We start from the raw sequence: 15,009 nt of genomic DNA on the forward strand, positions 1-15,009 counted from the left end.
GATGAACTGCCAACTGTATTTTACAGTGATACACAACTATTTTCCTACCAACAATGTACAAAACGTCCAACTTTTCCACATAACCAAAATAAATTTCTTTCCTTTTCTATTTTTGTTTTTGGACTATGTCTGATGGTGCTCAGGGGACGATGTAGTGCCAGATTTCAAATGCAGGTATGTATCCCACATGGAAAGCATGCATATAGCCCATTTAGTTATCTCTTTCTCCAGCTTTCAACATGTGTGATTTTCCAGACAGAATCATTCTATGAGATGTAAGGTGAAAGGTATGGGTTTGATTTGCATTTCCCCAATGATAAATAATAATATCTAATATTAGTCATTTAAACTCTTTTAAGCTTTTTACTCCTTTTACTATATATCCTTTTGTCGTTGACTTTTGAGTTTTTACATATTCTGAATTATCAGATCTGCAAGTACATTCTCACTAGCTCATATTTTTACATGTGAATTATCATCAACTCTCAAAGCTTTTAAAAGCATCAAACATAGAACTGGATGGATATACAACAAATATGGGAGTGAACTTACCTCAAAAAACTTCTGTATGACATAGTTGCCAAAAACGTCCGTCATTAATTGGTAGGCTGCTTGTAGAATTTCATTGAATACCATCTGCCGCTCAGCTGGAGTAGCTCTCTCTAGCTTTTGTTGTATGAATCTATGTGAGAAAAATTTTAAACATTAAAAAAAAAGGTGCCTGCAAAAATCTGCACTTATTTATCACCCACAGTTCCACATATGTACCCACAAAAATTATTTCCACAATTATTTTAATAACACTTTATACAACAATTGGACAATTTAAAATGAGGTCTTAAACTATGTCTTTAAAATACCGTATTTAAAAATAATAGCTAACACTGAAAAATGTTTAATCCTTCTCAAGTTAGTTCTAGTACAATTAAAATCAACAAGAGGAAATTTGAGTGTTTAAAAATTATTTAAAATTTCAAACTATTATCTGTCCTTTGAAACACACAATATTACTAAACATCTATTTTAGAACACCAAAGAGTCTCTTAGAAATAATATACATCAACAGAGTTAAATTTCTAAGCCAGTCACTGTTAAGTAACACAAGGTTCATTTGCTTCTCCTAAGGAACTTTAGAATAGTAGTATTCTGGGAAGGTCAAGTCAGTATGTAACTGGCTTGCTCTCCAATGAAGACGGATCTCGCTTTCCTATTCCGCTCTGGAGAAGCCTGTGCTCCTGCCTTTCCCTACCCTCAAGTCTTTCAAAGTCAGTTTCAAGAAAAACTACCCCCCCCCCAACCTGTGCTCTCTCCAGAACACACCTCACTTTCCCTCAAGGACACCCCCCCCCTCCCAACCCCCCCCCCCCCCCCCCCCCCCCGCTTAGACAATGAAATGGATGATGAGGAAGTTATCTGGGGGGAAGGCAGGCAGGCAGGCTATGATGTGCCTGGCTTGAAAGTACCTGCAGTTGAGACCTGGCCTGGAGCCACAGACAGTGTTACCCTGGGAAGGTAAAGGGAGTGGCTGCTGTCTGTCCGGGTGTGCGGGAAGGAAGGTTAAAACAAACCTGCACCAGTGTAGGAGCGGGAGAAAAAGGGAAAGAAAATTCTCTATGTAACTAACCTAAAACTATTTTTTTTTCTTTTCTGCTTTTTGGGTCACACCCAGCAATGCACAGGGGTAGTTATTCCTGGCTCTGCACTTAGGAATCATTCCTGAAGGTGCTCAGGGGACCAAATGGGATGCTGAGGATCGAACCCGGGTCAGCCGTGTGCATGGGAAACGCCCTACCTGTTGTACAATCACTCCAGTCCCTAAAACTATTATTTTATAGGGGGAACAGAGCTCAGCAAGTACTTGCATGTGAGGGGCTGCGTTTGATCCTCAGTACCGCATAAAATGGGCTTAGATCCCCAAACTGATATGGCCCAAAAACCAGCCCGCAGAAAGAACTCCTCCAAGTTAACAGGCTAGGATTTCTATCACTATTGTCCTTCCAGAGCTCGCTCCAGAACATTGAGACCTACCTCAAACATTTTAGCTCATCTACAGCTACACAATAGCTTCAGATTTCGCTACAAAGTGAAATGTTCCAACTTAAGCCAGGTCACATCAAGCAAGAATGTAGGAAGAAACACAAAATTCATTTAAAGTTTCTTTTTAGACAAAGTATATACCTAGGATAGACTCATGAATGTAATTCAGAGCATTATTTTAAAGGTGAATTTCTCCTCACTGTTAGGTTGGGGTCCGCTTGGCACCCAGATACTGCATGGTCACCCCCATGCATTCAGCTGGCAGTGTCGTTCACCAACACAGCCAGGTGCAGCACAAAACAACACATTCTCACGGAAGGAAACCAAGGAATCATAAAAAATAAACTGAAAATCTGTACTCATGCCTTAATACAAAAAGTATAATTCATGCTGGCCAGATCAATTTTAAATTCCAGCATTTATGCATGTGAAACAATTTTAGCTTAAGAAAAAAAAGGGGGGGGGTTGTTCTTCAAGGCAGGGGGGAAAAGAAGGCAACCGGAAATAGCTTAAATCATATTTACCATAGAGGTGTGTGTGTGGGGGGGTGGGGTTGGTGGTAAGGATACTGGCGACATTGGTGATGGAAAATGTATACTGGTGGAGGGATGGGTATTTGATCATTGTAGACTGAAACTCAAACATGAAAGCTTTCTAAGTGTAGCTCACAGTGATTCAATTAAAAAGAAAAAAATCATTTTACCTACCTAGAACCATGCTGGTCTTGAGAAAACTCAACTATGTGTCCAATTAAGTCTCTAAGTTGAAGGTTTGGGAAGCGGTTGTTCCGGAAATCTTCCAATAATCTACTTCGGCCCGAAGGCATAATATCAGACCTATTGTAGCGAAGTCGAGAAGGAGGAAAGAGCTGGCTGCTGGAGCTAAATAGACTGGAAGTGCTTGAGGCACTTCGGTATTTTGCTTCTGCTCCTGGTGCTGCAGAGATATATCGACCACTACCATTTGTCAGTCCTCCTACAACAAAGCAACTGTGGTCAGCAAGTCATTTGGACAAAGTCATTCTGCAAATCAAAGTTATTTAAAACTAAAAATGGCATAGAAATACTCATTCAAGAACTCCCGATTTGTTACAAGAGGAAATTATAAAGTTGGAGAAAAACCCCTATGTATATATGTGTTTATGCAGTTATAGGGAGACTAGGGCTAGGAAATAAACCTGTATTAATTCTCGACAATTTAAAGACAATTATAATACCTAATGTCATACATACAAGTATCAATACCATAATACTGAAACCAGCAACAGAAACTTTTACATTAACAAGCAAATTATAAGCAAATGCAAATATTCTTAAGCCATTGAAATTTTAATTGGAAATTTCCTTGGTATTGATGAAAATACCAAGGGCTACATCTGTACTTATTTTAAATATGTTTTAAGTACACTATATCTTGTATACTATGAAAAGAAAAACTATTTCTTAGTTAACCCACTGGTAAAACATGAGGTTAGAAGAACCAACCCTATGATATTAGGTAAATTATTCAGATTAAAACTACTTTAAAATATTTTCTAAAAATTAAATTCTCCATAAAACAATTATTTTTATAGTTAATCGTAATACATAGCATTTACTTCTAGAGCTTGAGACCTGAGTGTATTAAAAAAATCCCTAACACATGATATTCAAAACGAAAATGGAAGGGCAGTATTCAATAGAAACAAAAATATTAAGAATTTTTTGTTACAAATAACAGCCTAAAAGTACTTGGCAGTGTCCTTTTAAAAAAAAAATGTATAGAAAATGGTAAAGTGCAGATTTTAGTAGTTCAGGTAAACAAAATTCACCATTAGCGTTCCCACTATCACATACGCCATTCTCATGAGGAGGAGTGATGCATGTCTAGGCCAGGTCAGGCGTGGCTGATGCCAGGACACACTGTCAGCACAGTCAGACAGAGGCACCAAAGGCCAAAAAGACTTAAAGGACAACGAGTAATGTAAGAATCCCGACCCTGAATGTGACCTGAAAGCACTTCTCTTTTACTTTTTCTCCCTACTGTCCTGGCTTATTTTGTGTATTTCCAAGAGTCCGGTACAATATACATTATTATTAGTTATTTGAGTCCTGAGTTTCTTCTCCAATTTAGAGTCACAAAATTATAGCCACCTGTATGTTATATGCCCGATGCCTACAAAACAACGTCTGGCAGACTACAGTTACATATATGTATGGAAAGCCAACTAAAGATCACAAATATCTATTTTTAAACATTTTGTGGCCTTCCAAAGAGTGCTCTGGGGACCTAGGGGCCATTTCTGGCTATATCTGGTCCATCTATGTCGACCAGACGCTTGGGGCCCTGCAGGGGAACTCGACGAGCAACAAGACGTGCACTCCAGTAAAGACCGGAAACTCCTGTAGCCCAGCAAGTATGGGTATTCTACATCCTTCCATTGCAGGACTGGAGCCATAGCACAGCAGCACAGCGGTTGGGCATTCGCCTTTCACGTGGCCGACCCGTGTTCGATTCCTCTGACCCTCTCGGAGAGCCCGGGAAGCTCCCCGTGTGTATTGGATATGACAAAAACAGTAACAATAAGTCTCAGAATAAGAGACGTTACTGGTGCCCGCTCGAACAAATCAATGAGCAACGGGATGACAGTGACAGTTTATAGACTAAAAACACTAACTTCAATTACCAAGTTCACTCCAATGCTACAAGCTTTCAAAACCCAGTACAAAAAAAAAGTAATTCAGTAACAATATAAATTAAAAAATGATTCAACAACACTGGCTTGCCCGACTCCCTATGAATCCTTGTTTCCTATAATCATTTCTATTTATCAAATCTATCAATGGCTCCAACTCTCAACTACAGGGGTACCCTGCTCACCAGACCAACTTGCTTTCTTACAAGACACAGTTCTGTTTTTCGTTTTAAATGCCACCACTTTGAATAAACTCAGATGACTTTCCTAAACTTATTCCGTCTACTACCCTCCCTTGTCTACGAGTGGGGGAAAAAAAACAAAACCCTGAAAATGAACTTTCATTTAGCAACTAACAGAAAGCATCCCAACCCTAGCACCCAAGGCCACTATACCCCACCATCCAGGTGTGCCTTCTCTGTGAGTCACCCACCACCCCCCAGCTAAACCCCTACAGTATGCTGTTGTCATACATCCTCTGGATTTTTCAGCATGATATTAAAACAATTTCAAACCTATTCTCACAAATTTCCAAGTAGCATGCTAATTTCTTGCCCCTTCTTCATTGTCTCTCTACTGCTACTTACCCTTATCTCAAACATAAAGTTTAATTCTCTTTTTATCTTTAATGTTCCTAAGATTTTTGATAAAATTCAAAATATGTACCTCCCTCAGGCTATGATTGTCAATTTTATTTGGCATCTTGTAAATTCTATCACAATCCAATAAGAATTTCTTAAACATCTAGATAGCCTTTAATTATGTTCTATTAACTAACATCAAACTCTTGATGCACTTTGACAAATTATAAAAAAATAACTTGAGGGCTGGAGAAAAGCAGAGGGTAAGGCGCCTGCCTTGACTGCAATCCATACTGGTTGAATCCCCAGCACTGTATATACAGGTAGTGGCACCCCAAGCGCCACTGATCCCTGAGCACTGAGTAAAAGTTCTGAGCACAGCCCAAGCTCCCTAGACTACCCAAAATTCACTGGGACACACACCTCTTACAAACAAAATAAGCATTAAAAACCCAGTTTATAAAGACAGCAAATACATATTTGGAAGAGGGGAAACCTAAGCAGTGCTTAGAGGCCTATGATTCAATTCCGAGAATGCGGTACTGCTTGAGCTTGTGGAGCCAGGGATCAAATCTGGGTTGGATGTATTCCACTCCAGGCACAGGCACTAACGGCTGTACCATCTCCTGGCCCTACATACAGCAAATATTGTTAAATTGGTTGCCTACTATTAACTAGCATTCAAAATTCAATGGAAAATTAAGCCGCATTCCACAATTAATCAACACTCTTCAAACTAGTTGAGGTCATCAAAACATACAGCTCAAAACCAAAGAATCATGACAAACAAATGTAATGCGTCTCATCTAAACGAATTCTCAAATCAATTCTTCTCATTAAAAAAAAACACAAACACACACCAGTGAGGGGGGTGGAGAGATAGGACAATCTTGCACAAGGCTCACCTGGGTTAGATCGCTGAGTGCAGAACCAGAAGTAAGCCCTGAGCACAGTTAGGTGTGGCCCCCTAACCAAAAATAAAAAAGGAGAGGATCTGGTGAAGGGTACTCTAAATCTAACATCCAGTAAGTTTCTAAATTTATCCCAAAATTTAAAACAAGTATATAAACAGTTCAATTATATGCATACCACCGTTAATGGTAGTTTTGTTTTTTTTTTTAAAGAATGTATCCTATCCTGAACTGTTAAAGGGAAAGAAGGCCCCTTTAATTTAGCATTTAAAACACTGCACCATTGCCACAGAGTGTGTACGTGTGTGCACATGGAGGGGGGCACACCCAGTGGTACTCCTGGATCTGTGCTCACGGAATCACTCCTGGTGGGCCTCAGGGGGCCATATGGGACACCAGGTCTGCTGCATGCAAGGTTAGCACCTTCTTTCAGCCCAAACTGACAATTCCTAATCACCCGTTTAAAAGATAAAAGTGAAAGGTCAGAGATCTGTATTTCACTTTCACAGATGATGTCATGCAATCCAAAAATGGCATGCTATGCGGCTAGTCGGCCAGAACTTTCAAGCTAGAGTATATAATACAATAGTGTTTTATTGCCTCTTATATGCCACTTCCATAGGTATTTCTCCAATTCATGACAAATGAAGGCAAATACCCTATAATTAATTGCTTTCATTACATTTCCCTGAGAAGATACTGGTGCAGGGCTTGAAGATGTCACCCGGGGAAGAGAACAAATGGTAGAGCACATGCTTTCTTGAGTGTGAAAGGTCTGGGGAAGCGAAGTGGGGAGGGCAGGAAGGGGAGTAGGGAGGGAGAAAGGGGGAGAGAGACCAGAAATCAAAAGCCTTTGAAAATATGGAGAAAAACAGAAAAAAAAAAATCCTAACAACTCAGACAACTACAAAGTAAACCTTTACACTCTCGTCGACCTCCCTAGCATTCAGAATGGCGATCTCTAAACCTATCAGTCCTATGGAGCCCAAAAACAAGGATTCCTGAGACCTGCTATCTGTTTATCTGAAAAGTTACTGTAATAGTGAGTAAGCTAGTAAATCAATCAAGAAAATTAAGATTTCACTGTATAGCGGTTGTTCAGTTCTGATGAAAAGAAGTACATAGTGGTTCCTGGTGCAAGAGGATAAGTATGGAAGGTAAGGATCAAGAAAGCTCAAGAAATGGTAAAATGATTAGCTGATAGTCTGAACAGGCTATAGAAGTATTTCATTTTATGACTCAACTTTAGTTACTTCTATATCATAGCATGCTAATTTGATTCTTGTCTTATCACTTAGAAAAAAATGTATCTAGAATATATAGACTAACCTGACAGTGAATTTATCTGCATGTTTTAAAACTACAGTGAGGAAAAAAAGTACTTGGGCAGTGTATTTTCAATATGCTCAAGAGTCACTGTGAGAGAACAGTGACGTATCTCTAATGTTAAATGTTCCTCGAAAAACAACACTGGTCCAAGAGCCCTAAATTCTTGGGATCTCTCTATAAATAGATTTTATGTGTTCAACACAGTCTAGTTTCTCTGCCTACTTTAGAAATGGACAATGGGTTTCCCTCCCCACCCCATGCTGGTCTCTCCAATTACCCAGCTTGTTCCTTTCAGGAGCCCCAAATAGAAATCCCTCTTCTGGGGGGGGGGGGGAGGGAAGAAAAGAAAAGACAAGACTTCATGGTCCCATAGTCCAGATTGGTATGGAACTAGAGGTTCCCAAACTTACTTTTTTTGGGCCACACCCGGCAATGCACAGGGGTTACTCCTGGCTCTGTACTCAGGGATTACTCCTGGCGGTGCTCAGGGGACCATATGGGATGCTGGGATTCAAACCCAGGTTGGTTGTGTGCAAGGCCCAAATGCCCTACCCGCTGTGCTATCGCTCCAGCTCCCCCAAACTTTCTTAACAAACAAAAAACCCAAACAAACCAAACCTCAGTTTCAACAAGAAATTTACTTTTAAGCAAATAAACAGAAAGCACCCCCAACTACGTAAGGCTACTTAACTGCTCCCACAAGGGGATAGGTAATGCTCATTTTAAGAAATACTGTTAAGTCCTCAGGGTTCATGGAATGTATTTTTGATTCAGGAAACAAAAGTCAACTATGCCTGGGTCTAATCCAAACTATTATCTGTACATTCACATGGCCCTATTATTCTTCTATACACATGAATTGCTTTGAAAAGGGCAGCTACCATTTTTGAGTATTCTATATAAGGTTTTAAGGTGGTAAAATTCGTATAATATGTTGTATTGTGCTGTTGTATGAGCCCAAACTGCTTTCTTCTTAGTCACTAAAAGGTGGTATTTTGCCACAGTGGCTCCAGGATTCTGGTATTGAGAGGAGTTTCTATAACACATCTAAAAATGAGGACACAGCTATGGAACTGAGTAATAGGTAGTGTCCAAAGAACCAGGGTATAGGACAGAAAAGGTCTAAATTGCCTTGGAAAGTTGTTTGGGGGAAGAGACAAACAAGACTGTGAAAGGGGTTCTAAATTATGTCTCATGAGAAAATGAGAAACACTGAAAAACAGAGGACAAGGAATTCTTGTTAACTCCAATCTTTTGGAGTAGCAGAAAATCCAACTGAGTAGGCTATACTGTGTAGCAAAACCTGTGTGGAATAAGCTTGAATGTTAAAGGTAACCCAAAAATTCAACTATTAAACAAGGAATACCAGCATCTGATTTTGTTGTCTTAGTTCAACCAAAAAGTGCTAAGAAAACACAACCAAAAAGAAGAGCTAAGAAAACAGAACCACAGAATACACTGGTAATCCTCTCAATTAATGAAGGGCTGGTAAGGGGGTAGAGGGAGGAGAGGGGGGGAGGGAGGCCACACCCAGCAGTGCTCAAGGCCTATTCCTGGTCTATGCCCAGAGAAAACCTCCATATGGGATGTCAGGGATCCAACCTGGGCAGACCACATGCAGGGCAAGCAATCTACCTGCTGTACTATTGCTTTTTTTTTTTTTTTAAACTCAACATAACATACTGCAATTACGGAAGGAAATCAGATGGGACTAAGATAAATAGTTCTCAAATCTTGAAACCGAACAGAATTTACCGTGCTGGGTTTCAGACATGCTTGGACCAGTAACAGTTTTATTCCCCCTAACTTCTTTTGAGATAGACATGCCTACCCTATGTTTCTTCCACTATTATATTTTGAAGCAGGCATGTTTTCTGGGTTATATAAGTTCACAGATGAAGAGAGACCTTGCTGAGAGGGACTAACTCACAGTCTCAATTTTAAAGTAGAAATTTTGGAGTTAATGCTAGTATGAGAATGCCAGGATGAGATGAATATATGCTCAATTTGTACATGGCCCACACCTGAAGTTGGGGATAACAGAAAGCATTCTAGATTAAATTCTGACTTCAAAAAGTTATGTTCAACTTGCTTCCTTCGAATGTAACTTTATTTGGAGAAAGTTTTTGCAGAAATCAAGTTAAAATGAGGTCAATCTGGAATTGAAAGTAGGCTTTCATTCAAAGATAGGCATCCCAGAGCGGCTGGAGTGACAGCACAGCGGGTAGGGTGTTTGCATTGCACACAGTTGACCCGGATTTGATTCCCAGCATCCCATATGGTCCCCTGAGCACTGCCAGGGGTAATTCCTGAGTGCAGAGCCAGGAGTGACCCCTGTGCATCACCGGGTGTGACTCCAAAAGAAAGAACAAAAAAACAAAGATAGGCATCCCAGAAACAAACAGGGAGAAAAATCTATAGACAGAGATAGATGAGTGATGAGTCAAGAATTTCTTGTTACTACTAGAAGCTAGGAAAAGGTGAGGTAGACAGTCCTTAAAGCAAGGATGTATGTTGCTGATGACATTTAAGATAAAAGTCATTTTATCTTTTAGAAAATAACTTTATTTACCAAGTTATCTGGCTGTAGTAGAACACTTAGAGAAAATAAATACACACGAGCCTCTTAAAAGCCCTATGAGACAAAAATATACTCTCCATTTCACTGTAACAGGTTTAAAGAAGCGAAGTACCTTATCAAGGAATCATACCTATTACACTGATTTAAAAAACTAACCTTAAGTTTGATAATTCACTTAAAACTTTTCATTATACTTGCCTATACTTCACAAATACTTAATGCTATGTGCCAATCTTAAATCAGCGATACACCTGAAATTACAGAGGAATAAGCTACATCAAACTTTTCGTGCTGTATTTTCCATATGATGACACATTTTAGCGAGAAGAAACTGACACCCTTAAGCTTAAAAACCAAAGTGACTAATAGTTAAAAATACAATCTTCCACATAATATGTAAGGAGGGTAGTGCATAGATATGTACTACCTTAAATCAGCAAACTTTATGACAGTACTAAGCAACTAATATTAGATACAAACAATCTAAAGTAAAAATTTGTTCTTTTCACCCTGATTGTAATTTTTTCATTTGGAGGAGGAGGGGTGTTAGCAACTGGGGAACATACTCGGCGTTGCTTAGTCTACTTTTTAGCTCTGTAATTAGATTAACCACATGCAAGGAGAGTGCCCTGCCAGCTATACTATTTCTCCAGCACCTGGTGGTATTTTTTTCTAAGAGCAAGTAAAATTTTATTTCTTAGCCTCTACTATATATACTTTAGAAATAAGTGAAATTGGGGGGGTTTTGATTAATCAAAGAGAGCACAAGCCTGTTAGGCTCTGAGGTTGATCCCTTGTGTATTGTAAAATAAACAAAATACTCATCGTAGAAAAAAGTAGTGGATAAGGAGCTTGCCTTGTATGTTGCTCACCTGGGTTCAACCCCAGGCGCCCTGTACGGTCCCTGGGAGTGAACCCTTGGCACAGATGAGGAGTCAGCCCTGAGTACTATCTGGTGCCACCTGTCTCTGACTTATAGCATCACAATTTAAGACATTTAATAATCATTTTAGTATCAAGTTAATTTTTTTTTGGGTTACACCTGGCAATGCACAGGGGTTACTCCTGGCTCTGTACTGAGGAATTACCCTTGGCGATGCTCAGGGGACCATACAGGATGCTGGGATTCGAACCTGGGTCGGCCGCGTGCAAGGCAAACGCCCTACCCACTGTGCTATCACTCCAGCCCCGCATCAGGTTAATTTCTATCGGTATCCCATTAAACCAATTTTATAGTGGTACAGAAATTAACCTACTTTTTTGGTGATTTAGAAAATAAGCCTGAGGAACCGAAGAGAAAAAAGCAGGGGTTAAGATGAGGTTAGCTGACCCGGCGCACAGAGCAGGGTATGGCCCACCACTCCAGGGTCTTTCATCTTTAGAGAAATCTAAGCACCTTAGCCACTGCTACATATGAAGAAATCATAGAACAAGAAAAAAGAAAGAAAAAAAAAAAAGCAGTGGCCCGAGTTCTACAGGCTGCCTAAGGAGAACTGGCTGTCAGTTCTTCTGCCTTCCATGGTCAGAAGAATTCCCCTGCACATACCACACCGTTCTCCCTGTGAACATCCAATTTATTATACACTGGAACTGGAACCTGCACATCAGTCAACAAACAACTAACTAAATGGCATCTTATTTCTAGATCCTCTATTCTATTCTAACATCACAAATGTAGTTCCTGAATTGATAATTGGCAAAAATTTAAGTAATCTGTTTTTGCAAGATAGTCTTTGGTTATTCTTGGCTATTTTCTCATTGACATTTAAAATACCAGATTGTCAAATTCCTTGTAAAAAGCCTAGAAATTCATAAAAGATTGTGCTACAGGGGCTAGAAAGATAGTGGGCAGGATGCTTGCCTTGCAGTCAACTCATTTTCAATCACTGGCACTCCATTAAGTCCCCAGAGCATTGCTAGGAATTACCCGAGTAAGCCCTAAGCAGCACTGGGTGTGCCTGACCCAGCCCCCGCCCCTGAGACTATGCTAGAGCCAGCACTTGCCTTGCATGTGGCCACTACTGTCAAGCCTAGTCTGATCTCTGGGCTCACATATGGTTCAGAGAATAACGGGTGCAACCATTAACCAAAATTCACGTACCCATACTGAGTCTTTCAATCTACGTGCAAGTAACTCCTAATCTTTCTTTTAGTGTTTCAGTTTACAGCATAACTCCCTTCTGTGGCTTTACTCATTCCTAGACTACAAAACAGTCTCACAAATCAAGTTAAAATTTCAGTATCACCTTATGAGACACATACTGCTTTAACTTTTAAAGATTACTGAACCAAACCTACAGTTCCTGCACGAAGCACACTTACTCGTATTTTAAAAGTTTTTCGTTGTTATTACTGTGTATTCTTGATGTACAATATAAAAATGTGCAATGAAGTTAGTTCCAAATGAGTTTTTGGCATAATTTTAAAGTAAAAAATAATAAAAGGTAGGCCCAATGAATAAAAAACAAAATAATCTAACAGCAAATTATAGACAGAATTAGGGTCAAAAAAAATTTTAAACTCAAATGTGCAAAATATCAAGGAAATAAAGCACCTTAAAACATACTAAAAGAGCTATAATTTTTCAATCTTCTCTTTTATTCTATAAGCTTTTTAAAAAAATTTTAAAATACAGCAAGCAGATAAAAAGGTCCCTTAGCCCTGCCAGGAGGAATCCCTAAGCACAAAGCCAGGAGTAAGTCCTGAGCACAGCAGGGTGCAGCCCCAAAACAAATCATAGTGCCTCAAAAGCTAGAAAAACTAAGGCTGGAAAAATGGTAGAGCAGATAGGGCACTTGCCTTACAAGTAGACAACTGGATTCCCAGTATCCCACATGGTCCCCTGGGCACAGAACCAGGAGAAAGCCCTGAGCACAGCAGGGTTTGGCCCCCAAACCATGAAATAATGAAAAATTTAAATCAGATAATTGAAATAAGCAAGTCACTCCGATACTGAATGAGGCCATCAAGTATTTTCTAGTTCTAAATCTGTGTTTAATTGGTGAAAGTATTTCATACTCATCATACACATCAGCAATATCTGGTATTTAGATATATTATATCACATAAATATTCTGTTGAGTAAATATGGTGCTCTACAGTTAGCCCCTAAGTGAGTTGCTTCATAATTAACATATCCTCACTTCATGAAGTAGGTAACGTATTTGGATTTAAAAAGGCTTAAATGAAAGAGATTTTCCTTTCTTTTACGAATAAATGAGAAAGACACTGAGAAATCTAGTAATCTTACATTGACTCCATTGTGAAGTTAAACAGCTTTGGAGTGGTCAGTTAGAATTCTGTCATATAATATTTTGGTAACTTCCAGTTAATTTTACAGCTATTAAAAAGTGGAACAGTAAAGGGAATCAGAACTGTGTTTTAGCCTCAGTTCCGTATCTAAGAGTGAAGTTTCTTGTAATTTTCTAATCCATAATGGGCATATCAGTCGATGTCAATAATGAGGATAAAATAATACGAAGTCGCTCAGAAAACTAAACTTTCTAACTCACATAACCCGTACTTTTAAAACCACAAATGAAAGAAGAAAATGTACCAATCCTTAAGAGCCAATGTGGACATGCCAGTTTTCTGTTGTTCTTTCGCAATGGGGAAGGGAACGCAGATGGGCCATATCAGGACTGCCTCTTTAAGATGCTTGAAGGACCTTATGTGGTGCCACGAATGAAACTGGGGTTGGTCTCATACAACACAAGCATCTTACACCTTATTCTTACTATCTCTCCGGCCTCTTTAAATACTTCATTCTGAGCTGGTGAGAAAGCTCAAAGGACTGGGGTGGCTTTTTTTTTTTTTGGGGGGGGGGGCCACACCTGGCGATACTCAGCCACCATATGGAGTGCCAGGCTCTAACCCGGGTGAGCCACATGCAACGCAGCCTTCTTCGGTGCTGTATTGCTGTACAAGCCCCTGGGGTCATATGTTTTACATGCAGGAAATGCATGTTTAATCCCACCATCACACTGTCCCAGGTACTATCAAGAGACAGCCCAATACAATAAGCTAGGAGTAGTCTCCAAAAAACCAAAAACTAAAGTTAGGGATGAAGCTCTAAAGTAGAGTGCTTGCATGCGTAAGCCCTGGGTTCCTGGCCACCCACCATCACAAGTTAAGATTTTTAAAACAGAGGTATAAATGTACTTCTGCAGGCGTAATAAAAAAAATCAGCTGTCTTGATCATGTGACTCGTGAAGAAACCAACTTTAAGAATATATGATCATAGCAACTTTTAAACACCAGAAAGCATGTTAAATATTGTACAGTCAAACAGGAAAAATACAGGATAAGTTATTTCCATGAACAGTATGCAAAGAGCAGATCAAAAAAAAATCTACCATGAGGTTATTGGTTGTTAACCATGCTACCACTTACAAGAACTAAATAAAGCTACAAGAAATAGATAACTAAAAATTTTAATAAAATTTTTAAAAAATCAGATAATTGCAATCAGAGGTACATAAAAATATCAGGTTTCAAGCTGAGGCTGAAACTTGGTGTACAGAAACAAATGACTAAGGCCCTGCTGCCAGAGAGATAGCTCAAGGGGCAAGGGTGGTGGGCAGGTACTGCAGGCTGGCACCCACAGGATCACGCCCCCTCCCCTCCCCCACAAGACACACAAGCACTGAGCCAGGAGTTGACCCTGAGTATGTTGGGCATGGCCCAAAGACAAAAATAAATAATTTAGGTTATAAATGCTGAATTGCGGTACAAGTGATAATTATTTCCCATAACTGATTAGAATCCTTCCCTACGCACCTATACGGCTGGAAACTACAGTCTAAAAAGAACTATCTAGAGTGCTGCTAATTATAGGTTATCTAAAAAGTCATTTATAAACCAATGTCTAAGCAAACTATGTAGAATAACGCTGAA

The 15,009-nt window shown here is 39.5% G+C and overlaps 1 protein-coding gene across 16 annotated transcripts in view; it reads right to left on the reverse strand.

Moving 5' to 3' along the window:
- The window catches only part of PUM2 (pumilio RNA binding family member 2), an 87,538-nt gene that overhangs the window by 13,397 nt on the left and 59,132 nt on the right, over nucleotides 1-15,009 (reverse strand). For all 16 annotated transcript variants that reach the window (XM_055120782.1, XM_055120789.1, XM_055120783.1 and 13 more), the window contains 2 exons: nucleotides 2,745-3,012; nucleotides 553-682 (listed from right to left, as the gene is read on the reverse strand). In XM_055120782.1, coding sequence (XP_054976757.1) covers nucleotides 553-682; nucleotides 2,745-3,012 — 398 coding nt within the window. The remainder of the gene's footprint in view (nucleotides 1-552; nucleotides 683-2,744; nucleotides 3,013-15,009) is intronic.

Source organism: Sorex araneus, chromosome X (genome assembly GCF_027595985.1).
Source record: "Sorex araneus isolate mSorAra2 chromosome X, mSorAra2.pri, whole genome shotgun sequence".
NCBI classification, from domain to species: domain Eukaryota; kingdom Metazoa; phylum Chordata; class Mammalia; order Eulipotyphla; family Soricidae; genus Sorex; species Sorex araneus.